This window comes from Melopsittacus undulatus, chromosome 5 (genome assembly GCF_012275295.1).
Source record: "Melopsittacus undulatus isolate bMelUnd1 chromosome 5, bMelUnd1.mat.Z, whole genome shotgun sequence".
NCBI classification, from domain to species: domain Eukaryota; kingdom Metazoa; phylum Chordata; class Aves; order Psittaciformes; family Psittaculidae; genus Melopsittacus; species Melopsittacus undulatus.
In genome coordinates, this window is record NC_047531.1 from 51,082,109 (window position 1) to 51,105,182 (window position 23,074).

Here is a 23,074-nt window from a genome sequence, read left to right on the forward strand (position 1 = left end):
AAATCATACTGCTACTTTGGCTGTGAAGATACATGTATGCAGCCATACAGCTTGAATGGATCCATGACACTGTTGCAGCTGGCAATCAGACAAGTTCCTTCCTGAGTGGAGTGAGGAACTTGGGACATGACCTGCTCCAGAGTCACATAAGGAATCAAGATGGTCCTGGATCCAGCTCTCTTGCCATTGGCTCTAATGCATGCAGTGCTCTGAATTTCCTTGAGACAATGAGCTAGAAAAGGATAGTGCCAACTGCAATGCTTGGGAAAAAAAGGCCTCAACAAGAAGCAGATGTTGTACCAATTTCTTCAAATTATCTTTAAATTTTCTCCAGGCATTCTGCTTTCTTTAAATACATACCTCTCTTCCACCTATCCAACAGTTCAGTAGCCAGTACGATGGCTGTCACCTCATGTCTTTGGGCTTATCTACTAGAATTTAACTGGTAAGCAGGGGAACATTTCATTTCTCTTCAGTTGTGCTGATGTGATGGACCAAGTGCAAATTGTTAATCTAAATGTATTCCAAATTACTTCAGAAGCACGAAGAAGGCACAAGTCCTTCTGCTTTACAGACACAGGGAGAGATTAAGCATTATGTAGGAGACTCAGCTTTGATTTTTAGCAGAGTTCATGATAAAATCCAACTCACTGGCTCCCAGGTCTTCTGCTGTAACTGAACTGTGGTGCCTCTTTTCTAGAGTAGGGACTTGTAAGTGTATGGAAGGATATATTAAATAATCAATCGTAATTAAAATCTATTGTAAATTGTGCATACATTTAACACCTGTTCCATTTATTGAAGTTGAGCATGAAGAAAGCATTCTTAAAAATGAGCAAAAGGAAGTGTGATGTAGAAAAGCAATTGAAAGTGGGATGCTTCTTTACAAGTACTATTCACAGTGATTTGAAAACCACCAGAAAGACTGTGGAGCCCTTGTCTCACCTAAAAAAGAGATGGGTGGCTCTCCCACAGGAGGGCAGTGAGGTCCCACCTACTGACCGTCAGTGGGACTTAGGCTCCTACCTGTCTTTGGGGTTCAAAGAAATAACTATATCCAGACAATCACTGAACAAGGGGTCCTATCTCAGAAGGCTTTGGGATATACATTTTCTCTTAGCGAGATTCTAACATGATGTAGACTCCATTTTTTGGTCCAAGTGTGGCTTTTGATTTCAGCTGCAAAGGAATCTGAAAGAAAAAAGAGATCATTTTATGTACAGGTGTATGTATTTGTTTATGTGTGTACAACACCCCCATATACAGACAGACATTTTTGCTGGGGGACCAATTCATACCAGGATTACTGTGGAAGTTGTAAAGCTGTTTCTCTATCGAGCTGTGGTAGTATAATATTAAATAGAATTTACACCCGGAGGCTGAGACAGTAGTTGCCCAGGTACACTGCAGATCTGAACAGAAAGAAATTAACTCTATAAACTCTACTGCTCCTGAGTAAGTGCCAGGTGCAATGTATATAGCAATAGGAATAACCTGAAGAGCTAAGATCCCATGAAGGACGTATGCCCATTCTCACGCTATGTAAATCAAGGTGTTTTGACTGTGGTGTTGCTACACTGCTCTCCATTAAGGCAGGGCTGTGTAACTGTTCGTTTTGTTGGAAAAATCATAAAGGTTAAATCAAGTTTTGATCAAAACTAGAAGTCCAGGCCTCTTGTCCCTCCTCATTATGGATGTGGCTCTACCAGTTTTCTCAAACTACAAGGAAGTCATAAATGCAAGTCAGACATCCTTTTTAGGAAACACTGTCAACTCCCTGAAGTTGACAAGAGTGGCCTTTAAGCCTCTGCTTGTACAAACCTCAGTCTCTGGGCAGGTCTTAAATTGAAACTTCTGCAAAATCCTCAGCAGGGTGATTTTTATCTGCAGCAATCCCATTTTCATGCCAATGCAGCCACGAGGTCCTCCTCCAAAGGGTAGGTATGCAAAGGGATGACGTTCCTTCTTAGCCTCCTCTGTAAACCTAGAAGGTACAGAGATGGAAACTGGTTCAAGAGATGCTTTTTGCTCCTGATTCCATGTTTTTAATTCACATTTCAAAATGTGGTTATTTCAATTGGTCTTAATGGACAGGTCAAAAGCACTATTGACAAGTTGTGCCCTGATGGGGATGACACCCTTAAGTAAATAGCTAATTGACTTGTGACCATCAGCCTTTGTCAAGTGGTGATTCTAGGAGAGGACAGTCAGACATTGCTTCCAATCTGTCTTTCATGAATTGCTTTCGTTGCTCAGTAGAATGATAACTTTAGGTGCAGACATGCTATTTCTGTTGACCTTTGCATGAATGAGGGTGAGATTACAGCTAAGAAGAAACTAAGGGGCTGCAATCTGAACTAAGCAGCATTAGCAACATCACTTCCTTGCTGTAGAACACAGAAACAGATCAATGGGAATTTTTCTTTGTAGCTTGCAAGGGGAGATGAAATCTCATGGGATTGGCTAGGTCATGGAAGACAGTTACAATTCAGTAGAGGCCCTCTCTCTGCTCCTGGTCCAAAGGGACCAGTTTCCCAGTTGGGTAACACTGAAATTGCACACAATTCTGTTCTTAGAGCTGAAGCACATCAGCCAATTGTAATGGCTGATTAATGTGTCAGTCTGTATGCAGATGCAGTTCTACATCTAGCTACCTTTAAAATACTTGATAAACCATAGAGGAATGTGTCTTTTTTTTCTCAAGGAAGGAAATAAAAATTCCTATTTGAACAGCAGTACAAAGAAAAGAAAATGAAATCTGTTTGCCAGCATCTGCAAAGATGGATGTACATTGGACAGAATATGTACAGACGAGAATACAGAGGCTGCACCGGCATAAGTTAATAAGGCCAATGCGTAATAAACAAGGTGAGCCCCACCCTGTCCTGTGGTGAGTCACTGTTCAGAGTACCTTAAAACAAGCAAACCTTTATACCAGTGGCATCACCCTGGAAATGTACATAGTCCCCCCACCTCTTAAGGTATTTGGAGCTGTCCCGGTAGTACAAAACTCCTTTTCCAGCTCTGCATGTGGATGAAAGCTCTGTTCTTTATGTATGGGGTCATCCCTGAAAATCTCCCATCTGTTTGGATACAGTCTGCAAGAAATTTACACTGCTATGGCCAGGAGATCTCATGCAGGGCAGAGAGAGATAAGGGGTAAGAATCATAGAATTATTACGGTTGGAAAGCACCTTAAGATCATGTACTTCCAAACCTCTGCCGTGGGCAAGCACGCCTCACACTAGACTATGTCACCCAAGGCTCCACCCAACCTGGCCTTGAACACTGCTAGAGACAGAGCATTTACCATTTCTTTGGGCAACCTATGCCAGTGCCTCACCACCCTCACAGTAAAGAACTTCTTCATTACATCCAATCTAAACTTACCCTGCTTAAGTTTAAACCCATTACCCCTTGTCCTATCACTACAGTCCCTGATTAAGAGTCCCTCTTTGACATCCTAGTGGGTTCGCTTAAGATACAGGATAATATAGGCTATTTTGAAGTTAGGAAAAAAAATAATACTGTGCATTCTGCTAATCCCATCCCCACACTTAGATAAAAACATAAACTTTAGACATAAACTTGAGATACTAGTGCAAAAAGTACTATAGAAGCCCATAATTTGAGATCAAAGGACTATTAACTCAGGTACTGAGCACTGTTGCATATCTCATGCAAACAAGTTAATGCAGTTCTTGCCTTGCTCACCCCCATATATCATTCTGTTAAATTTAAAGTCTCCCTTGTATTATTCTTGAGGCAGATTTCAAAATGAAATATTAGGTGGAAAAAAGGCTGTAGCTAAATTAATTTATTTTTGTTAAGATCTTATTTTATAATTCTTACTAACATTACCAACTAATACAATCTGAGGAGAGAGCTAGTAATTATGCTTCATTCCTCAGGGATATTTCAAAAGGAAATTTCATCTCAGATTCATAACAAACAAATGGCACCATACAAGTCAAGGGGACTACAGCCCTCACTATCTGTTTTACCCTGTAATGTATTTTCATAGTATTGTTAAAGTGGTGAATAAACAGCATTTCTAAATAAATTAAAAAAAAACCTAGGCTTCTAGTTAGTGCTAAGATTCTCCCACAACAAAAGCTTCTCTAACCATGTCATTGCTCTTTTTTATGGCCCAAGGTACCTGATAGAGCATATCCCAAGATTTGCTCCAGAAGGAGCATTGGGCAAATGCACTTACACCACACATATGTTGTCTTACTGGCAAAACCAGTTCTAGGCTGTCTGCCTCACACCCAGTTTGTGGAGCATGCACTTTTTTTCTTAACAGATTTTTCCGCATAGTAATAGCAATGCAACTGCCCACAGAACAGCTTAAAACAGAGATGCCCATTAAACTGAATTGTGCTTCCACACAGCACCACATCAGCTGAAACTCCCCCTGTATGCTCAACTCAGCATCTGTAAGACAGTGCAGGGTACTGAAACATAACTTGACAGTGCCTCCCTGACCCCAGCTGAAGAGAATAAATAAATGCTCCATGTGAATGTCTTGCCAAGCAGATCTAAGAACCCAGGATCCTAACCTATGGACAGAAAGCAAATTCCCAGTAGGAATAGATGGGATAGGGTTTTCTGGTACAGTGTACTTAGACCATTACAAGATCTCAGGTGAAACGACTGATCTAAGCCAGCCAAGACCTGGACAAGTTTCCTGAGTACCTCCATGCAAGTGAATATACTATCTCACTTCAGAATTTCTGGATCTGGAGGAGACATTATTTGCAGCACCTGATTTGGGAACTACACCACATTTCAACCTTGACCAAACTTCACACCCTCTGCAGGTATTTGATGGAAATAACATTTTCATGATCTAAATTAAAGTCTACTCCTCTTGGTGGAAATACTGCTTTTGGTGAATAGTGGGTGACTGTGGCTGCGAAGGAACATCAGGATCTGGTGTCTCCACTGGATAAGCTGGAGTCCTCTGCCCACCCTTTTGTGTAAAACATCATGTAAGGCAGGCCTTTGATCTAAAGAGGTCCAGTTGGAACTAGATGACCTTAAGGTACTTTCCAACCCTAACCATTCTATGATTCTATGATAAAATAAGGACTTCAACCTAAGAATGGAAAGCATAACTCCATGTACCTCTCAGGGATGAACTTCTCAGGCTCTGGCCAGAACTCAGGGTTGTGGTGGAGATGTCCAACTGCAGTTTCAATGACAGCCCCAGCTGGAATACGCTGCCCCAGCACTACGCAGTCTTTAGCTGCTTCCCGAGTGAACCTGAAACAGTAAGTGTCATGTATCCTAGATGATTAATAAAGGTATAAGGTCAATAGGAGGGAACCATAAAATCAATCTCTTAGCTGGACTGACCCTGAGATTTCAGAAGTAACACATTCCCAGTTGGTAAATACAGCAGCCATTGCTGATGCTAGTGTCTTCTCTGGTTACAATCATCTCCACCTACAAGCACACAGCTCCAACTCAGCTGGCTAACTTCTGTCCTTTTCATAGTAAAGCATTTCTGGTTGCTTAGTTTTCCCCAAACATTTACTGTCAAACTACAGTTTTGTTGCTAATGTTGGTTTTAGACTGGTTCTTTATGAAAACTGCAGATGAAATGTGTCAGTCATCTCTAACAGATAGAAAGATTATGCTGGTTTGCTTTCAGGAGAAAATTGGATCAAATATAGTTTTGAGCTTGTTTATTTGAGAAGCTTCCCCACGTTGGGACAGCAAGTGAAACTTAGCAAGGGATGTTTTTTATATTAGGGCTAAGTATTCTGCTGCTGCTGCTACAAAAACACAAACAATTCACAAGCTTTTAAAGTTATTTCACATGCACTCATTAAAGACAGGCATGATGCTCACAACAAAACTCTGCAATTTCCTCACATCTTGTCATGATAGGTGACAGAGTAGGACTGTCCTTAGGCACCTTATCATGACAAGAAGACTAAGAAAAGCCACCTGCCAAAGCTCAGCTTGGGTGTGTAAACCTCGTAAGAAATGGTGTGTGGGTGCGCTTGTATGGTGGCAGATCCTGATCCAGATCTTTTTGTGCTTGCGTGGTCACTGCAGACCCCAAACCAGCCCAGACCCAGGTGAGTGCCCTGCTACCTCAGCCTAGGTGCCATTCCCCGGTACCAGATGGGAGCACAGGGGTGAGAACAAATGCAGGAGCTCCCTTTGCTGCTCCCTGCATTGTGCCTAAAAAGCAGAACAAAGATTTCAGTTTCAGGGCTGTCAGTTTGGTATCATTACAGGAACACATTCTTTCCTTGCTGTCACACATCTCTGTCTTTCTTATAGACAAATAAGTAATAAGAGGCTCCAAATCTGGAACAAAACACTGGCATGCTAAAAAACACATCGACAAGCCATCCTTCTCATCCTTACATGAATTTGATGATAGTGGAAACATGAGTTGTGGGGAAGAAAGTTCTCTAGCTATTAAGTTCATTTTTTAATAAAACAACTAATTTTTTAATAAGCTTAGCTGCTACTGAATTTTCCCCTAACTCAGCATTACCTTTGTCACAAGCAGTTAAGATCTTTCTGAGGTACTGGGCTGTCCTATCCATTCCACACCCATCAGAATAAAAGCCAAATCAATAAACAGCACTGACAATGCCAACTGAAACTTTGGAACAACTTTGCTCCATTCGCATTCTATTTCCTATCTGACAAACACTGATTGTTTCCCAGTGTTTCAGCTGAAGCTCAAAGATCCCTGATGCTTTAACTGGCAAAACAATTTCCACATACATTATGCCATGTATAACATAGTAAGGCCCAGTCATCTCATCCAAGAGCAAAAATCTATGACAATACTTTTTGTTTGTCTCTGAACAATTCTGCAGACATACATGGAAAAGTCCTGACTTCTGATCTTTGTGAATATATAAAAGGGAGTATGATTTTAAGCTTTTTTCTCTTCAGGTGCTTGCTATCATGGCATAAATTTTTCAAAGGCTCTCACAGCAAGTTCAGTTTTGTCTCTTTTCCAGTCATCTGACATTGTCCCCAGCTTTATAAGGAGCAGTGCAACTGGCTGGTCACTTTGAAAAGCTCCATTCTTAACATTTGAATTTATCCTGTGGTAACTTGGAAATTTGACAATCAGTTTTCTAGTTTATTTCCCCTGGTCTTCAGTTCATCAATATAACTTAGTAAGATTAGTCTTGTGTGAATTGGGGCAAAACTTTCAAAATATAATGGATGTAGCCATTAGCTACATTTAGTTATATTAGTATAATACAGCACAAAGTGCAAATAGGTAGGGGCCCAAGTTAAACACATGTAAAATACAGCTTTCTGAGTGTGCAGCACTTCCACAAATCAGGGCCTTAATGACCTACAGGCTAGGGTAGGTCTTCTCTCCATATCCCTGAAGCCTGAGGCATATGGAAGCAGCACCATCCCTCTTTGCAGCCAGTCCTGCTGCAAAATGGCTCCATCCTCTAGCCTTGGGGGATGTGAAGAACGGTGAGGAAACAATCTTGGCCTGCATGTTGTAAAAAAGTGCTTTAGAAATACCAGTATTGGCCAGTTTTCCTTCAATAGGCTATTTTATATCTTTCAAATGCACAAGCAGTATTGATATTGGCACAGAGACCAAGGGCACATTGGTCTTCCAACAGCAGATTTTCATTTTACAGAGCTAGGAATCTATCCTGTGGAATCAGAAGTGAAAAAAAAGAGAATACCTGAATGCAGGTGGGTACATGCGCAGTGTCTCTGCAATCACCATGTCCAGATAAGGGAGTTCTTGTACATTGCTGTAATCAGGAAGCATCTGAAAAGGCAGGGAGAAAGAAACAATTACATTTTCTCATATTTAAGTGCCAAACTCATGTCAGATTAGCTTTCAAATCATCCTTTTTTTTTTCTGGCATTTTTCCTGTAGAAGAACTTGATGTCTCATCTAAAACAGTAAATGATAAAATTATACAAAAATGTGGGCAGTAATTAAATTTGTGTATAACATTCATTTCATCATCAAAATGCTTTGGTGTGCAGCCCAGCTAAAGATATAATAATAAATCAGCTTGCTAGGAATTATTAAAAACAGGGTATTACAGAGAGCATTAATAGCTACAACAGAGCTATTGTTTCATACATGCACTAAAATCTTCACAGGACCCTTGTGTCTTCCCAGAGACAAGAGCATGGCAGACCAGGAGTGCTTTGTTCACAAGAAATAGCAGGTCCTTCAGTTATTCTTGTTGAGGTTGGAGCAAACCCTTTCCCAGTTATAGAAAGGAACCAAAGTGCTCATGCTGTGATGCCTGCAGAGGGGTGGGAGATGGCACTGAGAGGAACGGGCACCCTGATGAGGAACAGCACACAGTGGTGAACTGCACTGCTGAATAAACAGGAGTGGAGGGGGCTGAAGTACAGCTCAAATCCCACTTGGAAGGACTGCAATAGTGCCTGGGGAGGGAAGCCTCTTTCCTTCCATGGCTGCCCCTTGTGTAACGCTGCAGTCAAATGCCTGAGCCCACACACATGGTCCGCTAGTCTACAAAAGCACCTGCTCCTTGACAACAACTGGGGGGCACTAAAACCCAGACAGGACTGTAGCTTGGAAGACTTTGTCCTCTGCTAGGCAGCGGTGACAGACACCAAACCACAGCTGACCACCAGCAGAAGTGACACGACTACAGTGCATGGACAGAGAATTTCTCCCACTTTTTCCTTCCTTGGTAAAAGGACAATTCCCCTGTCTTATTCAGTGCTCTCAGCAGAGGGCAGCCGAAGTACATCTAATAACCTCGTCAGGAGAGCAGAGTTTTGTTTTAAATTAGAGCATCTCCTAAAGACTGACACAGAGTAAATTGGAGAAAAGCACAGACGTCAGACTAGACTAAACCTTTTATGAAGATCTGGGGCCCCTGCCGTTCATGAAGGGGACTGGATTCCATCCTTCCTTTATTTACTACAGCACTTTTCATGTATAATGCATATTTTATTGAATTTTCATGCAAAAACATATGGTACATACTGAAAATACTAAGCAGAGAACAACTCCAGATGGTATGCAGAAAAGGCGTACAATAGAACAAGGATACCTTGCTGGATTAGAGTATCCCACTTATTCAGCACTAAACCACCATGCACCATTTCACATTAACTGATCTTTTCTAGGCAGGAAATAGATACATTCTATTATCCCCGGTTTTGGGCTCAGGAAAGAAAAGGAAAACCAGGAAAAGTAATATGCACAGGCTGAGCAAAACCAGTGTGTCTGCGTCTATCGTAGAGAAAAAGATGCAACTCAGTTTGTCAATAGATGAATTATTTTGTCAGTATATGTCAAATATTATCAATACAGGAAGCACAGACTGCACTGACAGCCTTTCAATGTTGCTTTTTTATTGCAGTAGTGTCTACTAACTCAACCCTTTGGCTTAGGTCGATGGCTATCAGAAAAGGACTAGGAGATTAAAAGCCCCAAATGGTCACAATGTCATGAGAACCAGGGCTGAAGGCTGTGAGAGGAGCTGTGCTCAGATAATGTGAGTAGCTAAAAACAAAGACAGAAGGATGATTTTTATCAGCTTTGTTTTGCAGAAAGAGATCTGAGGGCTACCTGATTTCGCATGGGAAATTGGTAGCAGAGGCTGGAAATGAACCGTGATCAGACTCAAATTTCCGGTCTTTGTGGCAAAACCACCTTTCTCCATGACTATATAGTTTGCTCCATGCTTCAATGACAATGCATGCTGTGGTGTGTATTTTTTGTTTTTAGGCAGTTTTACGTCTCTCTTTCAGAACTTTCCTCTGTCTTTTTTTATACTGCTCTCCTGCATCTCTTTGAATCCCGTGTCAGCATCTGAGTCCTGTCCCTGAAATCCCTCCTGATTTCATGGCTGAGGGAAGAGTTCAGGCTCAGAGTAAATGAATGGTGGAGCCAAGAGCACACTGTGATGTGTTCGATTCTCTGAGCCATGCTCTTTCCACTGGGCCTTCCTGTCTCTCTCATAATCCCTCTACTTACTTCAGAGTCAATAATTAAGATAATTATATGGTAACCTGATATAATAAGTAGCCACTAAATCAAACCATACATCAACAAATAATAAAACACTAAATTATGGCGGCTTTGATTTGCTCTTTCAAATAGCTTCTATACCTTTAGGGGATTAGCTGTTCAAGAAACAAAAGAAAGGTGTAAAACCAGCTGATTTTCCTTAGAAGAAAATTCCTTTGCTTACATAAACAAAAAGGGGTCAGTCAAATGGCAGCACAGTGAACTCTGCTATCTTCAGCATGGCAGACACATCAGTTATTTCCTACATTTGATGCAGCTTAATTATTGGCATTTCCACACTTTTAGCATCAAAGTAGTTGGACCTAATTTAGTACTTGTTTGCAAGGTCTGACCTACAGCTGCGTAAAGTACACACCAGCCAAGTATCTCTATTTAGGAAGGACAGTTTGTTGCTTTTTTTTCCCTTTCAAAGAAAATATTTTCCATTTGTTTTTCCACTCCCGCTCTTCAAAATATTCCTTTATCCAAGCACATTTCAAAGGAACTTGAATATGCTTTTCTCCCAAAATGTCCCTATTTATATCTTTCAACTGCTGGCAGTTTTGCTGGGCTGGGGGGTGGTGTTGTGCAAAGATGCCACTTTAACCCCCTGCCTGTTACTTAAGATTAGGTGCTTTTTCATTAAGAGGGAGATTCCTTTCTGTAACAAGTAGAGATGTGGGGGGAGAAAGGAGGCATCACGTTGCATGTAATTAAACATCCTGTATTTTAATTTTTCAGCCACTGCTTTGCACAGCAGTTTGTCTAATGCATCTTTTCCTGTTGGTGTGGAAGTGAAATGGCCATATAGCATCTTGTGGCATTTCTCTGTATGCATGTTTCCCCAGTTTGATTTCCAGAAGTGCGGTGGCAGACCTTCACCCGTCCCAGCCTGTTCAATAACTTCTGAGGTCCAGAAAACATCTAGTTTGGCCACAAACTCTCCTTTATGACTGACAGCAAATCCCAGGACTCTATTCTTTAGAAAGGGTGGGAAATTAATTCTTCACCCCACAGAGTACCCTGAGGTGAAACAAAAGAAGTGATTATAAAATTGTATATGTGCTACAAGGATGATGTGTGTTTTAATCCCCATATAAATTCCAAAAGAGATAAGTGCCTTCAGATCCACCTCTGCTTTTCAGTATTAACATTTTTCCAGCTTTAACGTTTTCTAGGCAGGCAAATCTATTTTTTGCCACCACCCTCCGTTAACTTCTAATTCCTCAATGAACATCAAGGGAATCCAAGTGCTGACAGGAGAGGTCTGGCCAATCTTTCTGCTGCAGTTTGAGATGTTACTGTTCCCAGTTGCTTGCTCTTCTTTGCTGGCTACGTTTAGCGTCACCACAGCCAAGTCAGCAGAAGGGAACATATGCCTGCACCTCAGTTGCTTCTATACAAACGTCCAGCATGAACCCATCTTCAGAGACAGTTTAAAACGAGATACTAACTTTTCCAAAAAGTAGCTGACGAATGAGGCACAGATCCTCCTCTACTACCTTTGTTTTGGGAATGGTAATCCAAGTACACATCAGTGAATAAGAGATTTCCACTTATCCTATTGGTCATGGTCTGGTGGTGCTCAGCAGCCAGAAATGAAAAAAAAATCAGGGGAAATTTTGTGAGTCTGACAGTGTGACATGCACCTGAAATCAATTTGGAAGCAGCAAAGGCTGCAGAGACCACATTCCTCATAACTAGCACTGCTGAGTGCTGAGTCATGGCCTTATACTGAACTGGCTGCAATTTCTGAGCAACTGCAATCCCAATCAAATGCCTCATGGGCAGGTGCGACTGTGACAAAGTCCATGTCAGAGGGATGACATGCAGATCTGCCCAAATGCAGATGCAGATACATGACTTATCTGTGTATGCATAGCCTTGCCCAAAATGCAGACTTTGATAGCAATGGAGTAGGAGGCAGTGAGTCAAAACCAAGCCAGCATCACCCCAGTGAATCTTATACACTCCCTTTCAAATTGCCCAAAGAGCTATTCAGACCATAGCCATAGCCAGGATTCACAAACAGGTGAGTAATGTTTCCTGATCAAACGAATCAAAAGCTGCTGATAGAACAAGGATTCTGCCTGAGGTTTTGACCTTTCTTTGGTCACCTCTAGAGCTGCTTATCCCCTAGCAGAACTAGAGGCTGTATGTCATGCTCAGCTGGGGAGAGAGGGAAGGAATGCAAGAATACTGTGTTAAGTTAGGGTTGCCCCACGACAACCTTGCTAACAGCCATATCAAGAAAGGAGAGGTTAGAGACAGGATAGCACTAAAAATTCAGATCAATGAACTGTGGGGTGGGATAGTTTAACAGGCACCTATCTTCAACTCGCTTAAAGAAAACCTGCTTCCTGTTGCCTCTTCCACAGCAACATGTTGGAATACCTGTAAAGCACCAAACTAAAACCTCCCTACAATGTCAGGGAGCAAAATAGGGACGAAGTTGAAAAATAAAAATCTTGGCTTTATCCTCAGAACTTGGACCAAATACTAAAAAACACTGCTGAAGGCAGTCCTGATGTGATACTTAGTGCAAAACCTCTCCTGTCCACCCTGTGAATGGTGACCAAGTGAGACGTCTCTTTGAGGTGTGGCACCAGGCAGAACTAGCCCTTACTGATGGCAAAACAGGACCCTGAATATCCCAAGTGCCACTTGTCCTAGGAGGCAGGGAATGGAAGAAAGTGCTGCTTTAAGACACACTGCTAGGCCATTTCAGTGACAGATGTCTACAGAAAGGTATCTTCTAGCAAAATACAAAATCCTTGACTATAGAATTAAGAACAAGATTCAGGAAGGAAAAAGTAGGAGAACAAGCCTGATTTCCAGATACAGATGCAGCAAAAACAGGCTTCCTGAGCTGCCCAGCACTTCTCCTCATGAGTCCTTACAGCACACCTTGGTAGCACTAAAGCCTCACCAGCAGCATTGTGACTCCTCACATGGCCTCAGAAATGAACATTAAAGCAAGCCCACATGACTCTTTCCTCAGAAGTAAGAAAAGGCTATCCAAAACATGTACTCCCAAGCTTTGCTTTTATTTCTTTATTCCACACTGGTTACCTGCTACCTCTCATCTGCTTGGGTTGTCATTAAAATGGAAATGGAGCAGGAAGGCTCTCAAGGCCACCCCTGGTGGGTGCTCACTGGGTTTGGGAGCATTACTTTGCTCACAGAGGCACTTCCCAAGCTGCAACAACACTCAGTTCTTCAGATATCTCAAACAAACTCTTTCCCACTCCTAAAGACTGCGTGTGCCAGATAAACTTAGTATTAAATCTTTGTTCAAATCACCTGCTAGTCACACTCATACCTCCTCTAAATCCACTCTCTTGCCGTGTCCATCACCATGCAAGTTGCACAAGCACAGGCAGAGGCAGGTGCCGATTCACAGGTCAAGTTCAGAGGTGGTGGGAAAGGCCAGTGCACCAGTTATGCACTGATAACCACATTACATGCAGACCTTGCAGCCAAATTCCCTCTGTTACTTTGGTGCAAATCCACACAGCTCCCTGGGGTTGTATCAGTGTTAAGGGAAAGGAAAATGCGGTTCTAAGTATGTACCAAAGAGTGCTGGGGAAAGAGCCAGAAAGTATAAAGTTACACCAGTGTTGACTCTCTTTAATGTTACTTTGGTTTTCAAATCAAAGACTTCAGCTCCTCACAGAAGACAGACCTGCACTACCTCCAGTAGCTTGGTGGTGCTAAAACAAGGTCTTTGTAGCGTCACTATTCACAAGGAAACTTCTGTGAGATAAAAATACTTCCTGAAACTGAACAGTGTCCCAAAACCAAACAGATAAACACAAAAGCTGCCACAAAAACAGTCAGAAATTCTCTTCCACCTACATTACAACTGACACATGGTGATCAGCAAGAACAGAATGAGTGCCATCAGGTAGAAGTTCTGGAAATATAAAGGAAGGAAAAGAGAAGAAAATCACTAGTGAAATCCTTCTATGAGGCGAGCTACAAAGGAAAAGAAAGGATAAAAAAATAATCTGTTTCAATCTCAATTTTGTGTATTTGTCAACTCCACCTAGTCCCAGATTCCCATGCCACAAGAAGTGGGTGCCCTTAAAACAAAAAGTGAATAACTGGGAGTGAGAATGGGCAACTAAGTCATGGAGGAAAGGGCAGGTACCCAGTGTGCTGATAGTGCGTAGCCAGGCAGCTTTTCATATAGAGTTACTCTTGATATACTATCCTTTTCCCCTTGTTTGGGGGAGGAGAGCCGCTCTTCTCCCAGAGTGGCTCCCTACCTGTATGCAATGTGTGCCTTGCTCCAGCTATTTGTGGATGTGATATAATCCCTGGCCATGTGTTGCAGCAAGCTAAGCCCATCAGAGACACGGAGACTGCCTGTTTCTTGCCTCCTTAAAAACCACTCAGCCCCCAGGAAATCCCCCCAGTTCTCTCCTCAGCCCACCGAGACTCCAAAGTCTCTCTTTCTGCACTTGTCTGACACAATCAAAATTTCTACTTGGGTGGCAGAAGCGCTGAATGGTGAAGGATCCCACTGGGAGGGAGGCAAGGAGGAAATTAGACAGGAGAAAGGACTGCCAGAGGCCCAAAAGGCTGAGAAAGAGAATTATAAAACTGGGGTAGGTCTGTCCGAAGGGCATGTCACCAGTCCAAAGCACATTAAGCACTAAAGTTTGTGCGAGACTTAATCCTTCCTGCTATAGAAGTGTCCCTTGATGGTTGCAGCAGATCCAGAGGAATAAAGAGAAGGGATTTTTTTTTCCCTTCTCAGCAGACATTCATGGTATCACATAAGAGCCAGATGATTTAATTTAATCATTCCTGCTCCAGCTGGTATTTTCTGTGTGGAGGTGACAGTGCTTTAAATTAGGGACTTGCATATAAAAGGCCCGTGTGCTTAGTTTAATCAAATGTTCATTTCCTCATGTTACGTTTATATTAAAAGTCATCAGCATGAATTTCTGTGCTGCAAATAGAGGCTATCATATGGGCTATATAGTGAGGTCCTCTTCAGTAGTCCTTCATCTCTATGGCCTCGTATGCTTGGCAGCCTTATGGACTGAGAGGTGACTCAGTCCCAGGCCTGAAGTTTAGGGAAATATGCCCTAGAGAGCACAATCCAACCTATGAGGAGAGCAGAGCTTTACACAAAATAAATTACTTCAGTAATTCACCCTTCTGCAGATACTTAAATCTGGCTGGAGCCAGTGGCTGCCTAAGTCATTGGCTTCAGCAGTTTCTGGATGAGACCTTTTCTGAATTAGTAAAGAGGCAAACATTCACAGCAAAGAAACTGCAAGATTTTCCCATCACTCAGCACAATTATTATTTGCTCTGACAAGGGCAGGTCAGTTTTAATACCATACAACATTTATGTAGTGCCTGATGCCTTGAAAAAACGTTTTATGTACATGAGGTGCAGTACAACAATAATAAAACTTTGCCTTTCCATAGTTGTTTTCCCCCTGAGGTACACGCAGAGTTTAGCAAACATTAATTAGTTGGTCATCTTCCAAATGCATGTGTGAGGTACTCCTGGTAAATACTCCCTCCCTGTACACAACGGGCCAGCAGAGGTGCTGAAGACTGAGGCCAAAACTTTACAACCCTCAAGAGCTCAGCACCCAGCAACTGGAGCCTTTGTAAGCAGCCTGGTATTTTTTCAGTCTCAGCATGACTCCTGTAAGTAAACAGGCAAATACTGCTCCAAATGCATAGACTTAAAGTGACCAAAAGAAGAAAGAAATCCGTTCCATGGCATTTAAATATCTCTTAAACAAAAAGGAGCTTTGTTTGTTTTCAGCTGCCAAGATCACAACTCAGGGTTCAGCCTGTCCTTGAGAAACTGATGGTACTAAAATTACAGAAAATAAAGCAGCTTTCTGGTGTCAAAGTTCCAGTTCCTTGCTGTAGACTTCTACACCTCCTACCTAGTACAGGTAAATCTACAAGTCAAAGCCTCATCTAATTGTAGCTCCAAACTTTAGCATATACCCTTTCTACAAGGCATAAGGGGAAAGTCTGTTCCTGTTGAAACTTCTCACATTTAGCTGAAAATATGCAAAAGGGGGGAAAATTGTCTTCTAACTAAAGCTATTCAATGCCTTTTCCTCTTCTGCTCCCTTTGGAAAGTGCCTTGGGTACAACCAAGCAATTTACAATCGGTTTGTGGAAAAACTTGATGGCACTTGAAACAGCTTTTGTATTTTCTCCCTCCAATACATGAAGGGAATCTTTACAAAAAAAAAACCCAACAACTACATGCCAGTCCAAAACCCACTACCCCAAGCTCAGTGGGGAGCTGGCTGTGAGCAAGGGTGTCTGCTACCATGACACTATCCTATGACAAACCTCTCTAGATATTTAGATAAAGCTGACTGCGATGAATCCTGGCAGATGCCTATTCAACAATTTCTTTCCTTTTCTTCCCTTACTTTATCTCTTCCCCATCTGGGAATGCAGAAATTTCCCTAAGCCTGTTCATGCTTAGATTTAGTGAAGCCATCATGGTGTCATGTTCTGGCACCGTTTCGTATCTTTGCTTTCTTCTACCCTTTGTAGAGCAGCATGGCATGGCTGTCCATCTGTTTATGATTTACTTCATACAATGACTTGGTCCTGATTACACTGATAAGCACAGTAGGTTATTTGAGGGCCAACTGGACCTCTGTAATGACACTCAAACTATACCCAAATTGTGGGAATGTTTCCAATCAAAAAAAGGCCAGTGGAAAAACTCCACCAAGACATCCTCCAAGACAGCTTTCCTGTCCTTAATCCCAGGAAGTAAAACAAAAATATTAATTCTTTTTATGGAATTCTTCTGCAATTATTAGTGTCCAAGTGATCCACACAAACTGAAGAGAAACCAAGACCTGGGCCTTTCTGATGATTTAAGATGCATACTGGAGAACCGTTTATAAAGAACAGCATTCAGTTCAGGAGGCCACAAGGAGGCCATTCATGGTCTCCTTTAGCACAGCCCTGAATTGCAGAGTCAGAAGAACTGTACTGATTTGCACCACCTGAGGATGCAGCCTGGGAAGCACAGCCATCACAGGGAGCATTGCCTTGGGTAGGAGGCCCCTTGGCACATACTGAATCACTGGCCCTTGTGAGCACATGAGAGCGAAGGGGAAAAAAAAGCACAACCCAAAAAGCTGCAGAATGAAGTCACAGGGTCAGTAGTGAGAAAATACAGAATTCATTTGTAATCTGACCAAGGTCATTTCTGGTATGTTTTAGGATGATATAAGACTTTATGGAGAAGGCAAATGGAAAGTATTGCTCACAATTTCTTCTGCTTTATGAGTAAGCTGCTTTGGCCTTTATTTATTTATTACCTCACAGTTCAACAACAACCTGGTGTGAGGACCAATTTGCTGTTCTTTTTCTCTCACTTCTCAAGGATATTTTGCTTCATGAACCTGACCCTTTCCTGTCTCAGTACCTGGCTGCCTCACCATATTTCCAAGGATAACCTTATTTTTACAATTCCCCACACCTCACCTCTGCACTATGATTTCACTCACAGCCACACTACTTTAATACCTAGCATTTTATCTTTTCTCCTTTTTCAAGGCTCTATCCCGCATCAGGTCACAAAAGCCCTGGGGTGCAGGGGAACCTGGCCAACATGGTGGTACCTACTTGGATTTGAGTCAGCCCCGACATGGGGATCATTCCATCTAGTCTGCAAAGGTTGCACCCACAAAGTGACACATTTGCTGAATCATTCAGCACAAAAGAGCACTTTCAAGACAGAAAAGCACATAAACCATAGTGTTCTGCAGGGGGTTCCCTAGCAATTTTGCCTATATAAAAGATGGTATCCTTTGCCCTTTGTAGCATGAGTTGTGGCACAAAGATCTATAGATACCTATAGATGGGCTAATTTGTAGGGAGGGATTTTCTGAGAGTACAAAGATGGAGCACAGCTGTAGGCTTTTACTGTAAAGGCCTTGTCACACACACAAGAGCAGCTAGGCATACTCAGAATATTACCAACCCGGATCACTCAAACATTATGAGAGAGGCCCCAACATACTTAGAAACTGTCTGGAAACCGCATGAGATTTATGACAAATAATAACATTTTGAACTTCGTTTGCCTTCTGGCTTCTGAACTAGAATTCATGTTTTCAGTCTTACCTTTTTATCTAGAAACCTTTTCCCTCCCCCCTTTTTTTAATTGGTCGGGTTTTGTTTTAATAATGAAAGATGAGATTTGGGTTATACACCTGACTTCAGTGCTGAGTGATTTGAGAGAACAGAAAACAAATACCAGAAACTTGCAGTGCAATGGCAGGATGCTGGTAATATTCCATTTACAAAGCACCATGGGCCATCCCTGCCTGCCCCTTGGCCATCTGCTGCTAGCACTCGGCTACAATCACACAGACCTTTTAAAAAAAGCAAAAACTCTGCAAGACTGAGAACTCCATGTGATTAAACACCACTGAAGCGGAAGCTGCCCCTCAGAGTACCCACAGTTTTGTAGCACATAGGGTTTTTTTTGCAGGGAATGTTATTCTAAGAGGGGCTTTAGGGATTAGGCATCCAACCCCTCTTGAAAATGCCAAACTTGGTGCCTTGGCAAAGCGTGACACAGAAAGAAATCGAAACATTCAGACAAAGTAATTGGGGTGGGGGAGAGAACTGTGCTGAGTCTATATATAGCATTTTGTTTCTGCTGGGCACTAGCGGGGGGGAAGGGAGGAAGTGAGGGGGAGAGAGGGAAAAGGAAGATAAATTTTGGTTGCTGCTGTCATACACAGATCTGCTTATCTATGGCTGAAGCCCAGACAGCTGTGTGACTCTAAATGATGAAATTTAATTAAAAAGTAAAAAATTAAAATCAGCAAGAAAAAAACAGAAAATAGGAATTCACGCTTCCCACACCTACCCAGATATACAAATAGAGACTATCTGACTGATGAAGGGTGCTTATTATTTCTTTGACTTCCATGTGTGTAAAGAAACCTACAATTCCTTCTGGTGAACATGTTTAAATGACATTGTACATCATCTTGGTAGTCACAGCCATATAATACCCATCATGCTCTAAAAAAAGAAGGGGGTTTGGATCAATTATGAAGGAAAAGATTTTGGAAACCAGGTTACTTGGGACCATATTCTGCCCGAATTACATCTCTTGTAAGAAACACACTGGAAAAAAACGAGGTGGATGTGATTCCTTTTTGCACCTCTTGCATACTCAGACCTGCCTTCTGCCAGCCTAAGTTAGAGCAACCTCACGGTTTTCCCTGCCTTAGCTCCCAAGGCACTTGCGATGCAGCTCAGAAGAGTCAGAGCATCTTGCACTTCTGTCCATACCCACTGCTTTTCCTAACACATTCGCTTCCCATTTCACATTATGGCACAGTGAGAGAGACTGGTATTAGTACTTTTGGCCTATCTTCATGTGCGCACACATGTATGCATGTGTATTTTCTGTAACACATCCATCAATTTGAAATGGCATAAAAATGACTAAAAACCCCCACAAGATCTTTATATTATCTCAGAATATTCAAAGTGTCAGTGCTGCAAAGTCAGAAAATTCATTCCAAGTCCTATTTATCTAGGTCAGGGTGTGGGAAGACTTTTCTTTTTGTGTTCTGCATATGTATGTCACCACTTCTGCTCTTTGGTACTACACAGGATGGAAGCTGAAGGGACAGGGAAGATGATAGCTTGCTCCTTGCTTCTAGTGGACCTGATAGAAATATCTTTTTTGTATTCCATATAATGGAGTCTTGTCTCATCTCTACAACAAGAGATGCTTCAACCAGTATATTACAAATACCATGCTGACAGTACATGTACGTAGCTCTGCCTCGGTGCCACATCACCACTGGCTCTCCTTTAAAGCAGAAGAGAAAATCAGCCTGCAAAGCAAGGAACAAATTAACAAAAGGCTTCATTTATCTCCAGCTGATACCAACGTGACAGCAGGAAATGCAGGGTCAAATTCCAGGCACACTATTGTGAGGGCAGGAGGAGCGCAGGGAGTAGCTGTTGTGTGGCAAAGCCATGGAGCTCGCAGTCAGAAGGTCAAGTCCTGACGCAGCTTTCCAAGCAAATTTGGGAAAGGCTCTTCCTCTTCTCCAGCACCTTTAATAAGACCAGTAAACCTGAATTGTGAGACTGTGTGAGTACTGCTGGCATGCTCAGAGGCAGGCAGCATATGATACTTCTGTTCAAACCTGATCATTACATGGTACTAATAGTAACGTTAGCAGGTGTTTGGGATTTTGGGGGATTTTTTGTTGTTTTGTGTTTTTAAGTCCTGGGTAAGGCAAGTCTTGGCAGTTAATATTGATATTATGTGAAATACATAATATCAATATTATTATTATGTTGAATGGACAACAAAATTGTGGACAAACTGCCAGAACAGAAATTTTACACATTCCTTCTGTGCAAATAAAGAAGTTAACTTAACCCACTATTAAAGCTTTGCTTTATGATGTGCAATGACTGGGGGAAAAAAGTTGTAATGGGTGTTACACGTTTACCCACACACCAGCAACAAATAGGCAAAGCTCACCATTTGCCTACCTTTGCATGGAAAAAATACCTGTCATATGAACTTTAAGGGATCTGCTTTCAAGGTTTATTTGTGATGCCCTTAGGTCCCAAACAGAGGTTGAGAACCAAGGGGATTCACCCTGCTCCCTCCACTTCTGCCCTCCCAAATTGTGAAGTGAGAACCACACAGGGAAACTGCTGCTGCTCTGGGACCTCTGGAAGAACAACCACACCGAAAGTGCTCATCAAGCAGACACCAGGCCAGGCTCCCGCAGTCAGTGTCAGGGTGCAGAAACTGGGCTCTGCCACTCTCATGTCCCACAGTCCCCCAGATCCACCGTGGAGGCTGCTGGGACAAGGCAATGCCACATCACATGTGGCACTATCAGTGCATCCAGCCTGACAATGCTTCCCTATTGATTATTTTTTCCATCATGCATTTCTTATTTCATTAAGGGGAGTTATTAGTAACGTGACTCAGGAGTGGTAGAATGCTGTGAACCCAGCATTACCGCAGTGAGGGACAGAGCTAGTGCTCTGCTTGGTGTCAGTGCACTCCCTCCTTGCTGGAGCTGAAAGATGGCTTGTGTTCAGAGAGCGCTGTGCACAACCAGGCTCCAGACAGGATGCAGCATGCTTGGCTCAGTGGGAAATGAAAAGGATACAGGCTCTTTTGTCAGCTTGACTTGGTCTTAATAATGTTTAAATATCTGAAGGTCACTAAATTACACAGTGCAGAAATTTGGCACAATGGCCTTTCTGTAAGATTATCTCAGTTTGATGAAGTAAGACAACAGAAGAGAATAAACCTAACTGAGCAAAATCAACAACCACTGCTAAGATGTTATTCTTCTCATTAAGCCTATATGCTGAGCCTATAGAGAAGGCAGCATTTCCTGTCCCTTTTGATGACAGTTTAGTATTAGGGCACAAAAGCAGGTCACTGTCCTTGGCAATACAGTAAACAAAGATAAGAACTGAAAGCAATGGGGTATTTTTTTAACCCTGATAATTCACTCAGAATAAATTCCTTTGTGCAGAGATTTATTGTTTACTCAGCACTCCTCAGAAAGAGCTCCTCAGGAATGCAATCTCCTTCCCATGTGCTGGACACGTTTCAGCTGAAAGCACTGGCCAGGCCTGCTCAGGGCATCTGATACTCTTCCCTGGATTCACGTGTCTTAAATGTAAGTGAACCTGTTGGAAAATTGCAGCCCCAAATATTTGCCCAAATCTGCTTGTTATCCTGGGTTGGGAACTCAAACAGATGTCTTCAATGGGCACCGGTGCTCATGAAAATGCTTTGTGAAAATGTCAACAAAAAACCCCATTGCTTTCCTTTTCTGCTTGCTGAATGTCTGCAACAGAGAGCACAAGAGTAAAAAACATCAGTCTATTTTCTGACACTCTCAGCAGAAGGATCGCTCTTCCTTCTACCTGCCCCAAATAAAACTGCCCCATTCCTTTCCCCTCACAGCACGTCTCCCCACATGTGGACATACCGCACCACTACCAGGGAATCATGTGAGGAAAGCATCACTGCCAATAGCAGAGACTGTCTTATCTTTTCCATGTTATGTCTCGACAGCTTAAAACAAGGCTAAAGTTTAAGTATTTGCTGATTCAGAGCCTAGGGCATCAGACAAGAATTTGGGAGCTGTGTGTGCTGCTGCAAAAGTGGTCATTTAATCCTGCCATGTCTCCCCTTCCCACAGGGGAAGCAGCAATAAAACCTCTGCAGCAGATTGCCTGGGACCTGTCTGAAAGGCACATGTGGTAGACTTCTAGCAGTAGCAGACATAACTTCAAACACAACTGGATTAAGTTTAGACAAACTGTTCTCCAGAAGAGCATAGAGTCAGGACTGGAGGAACAACAGTGGATTTCTCATGGTTTGTGCTGTACATTTGACCTTCCCTACATTTTCCTAGGGACTCGGGATTTCGAGACAGGAATCTCTTTTCAGGGCACAAGGAAGTTTGTTGCAATGCAGTTCTTAAACATGTTCTTACTGGGGACGTCCTAGGATTGGCAGAGGTGGATTACCTATGGCCTTTGGCTGTGCTGTAAAGTGGACTGTGAGTTTAAAATGTTTCTGTTTCATTTTATGAAAGAGCTATAAGCTTACCTGTTGCTAATGCTTCCAACAGTGTTCTTGGGAATAGCTTCTGTAACCTGATCTCATCTCCAAAGCCTACATTACTTGTCCATTCAGACTAGAACTTCCATTTTTCTAGGAAATTAAGAACTCTCTTTCACCTTCACAGCACTGCATAACCCACTAGATGTACATGTCCGTATTCCACTTGCATGTTTGCAGGTCACCCCTACTCCTGCTCAGTGGGCACTGGCTGCTCTATTGATTGCAGCAGCCATGTACTTGCTTTTTCTCAGCTGCCCTTGTAACCTCTTTTCATCAGCTCCGATGACTCAAAATACAGTGAGTCCTGCTATCTTTTACAAGCAAACCTTTTCCAGGACTACTGAAAGATGCCAAAATCATGGGAAAAATGTTTACAAAGG

At 42.3% G+C, this 23,074-nt stretch overlaps 1 protein-coding gene across 3 annotated transcripts in view; it reads right to left on the reverse strand.

Annotated features, from left to right (window-relative positions):
• Positions 1–777: 777 nt before the first annotated feature.
• The window catches only part of TBXAS1 (thromboxane A synthase 1), a 228,635-nt gene continuing 206,338 nt past the window's right edge, over positions 778–23,074 (reverse strand). For all 3 annotated transcript variants that reach the window (XM_031050023.2, XM_031050024.2, XM_031050025.2), the window contains 4 exons: positions 7,698–7,786; positions 5,131–5,268; positions 1,822–1,984; positions 778–1,191 (listed from right to left, as the gene is read on the reverse strand). In XM_031050023.2, coding sequence (XP_030905883.2) covers positions 1,117–1,191; positions 1,822–1,984; positions 5,131–5,268; positions 7,698–7,786 — 465 coding nt within the window. In that variant the 3' untranslated portion in view covers positions 778–1,116. The remainder of the gene's footprint in view (positions 1,192–1,821; positions 1,985–5,130; positions 5,269–7,697; positions 7,787–23,074) is intronic.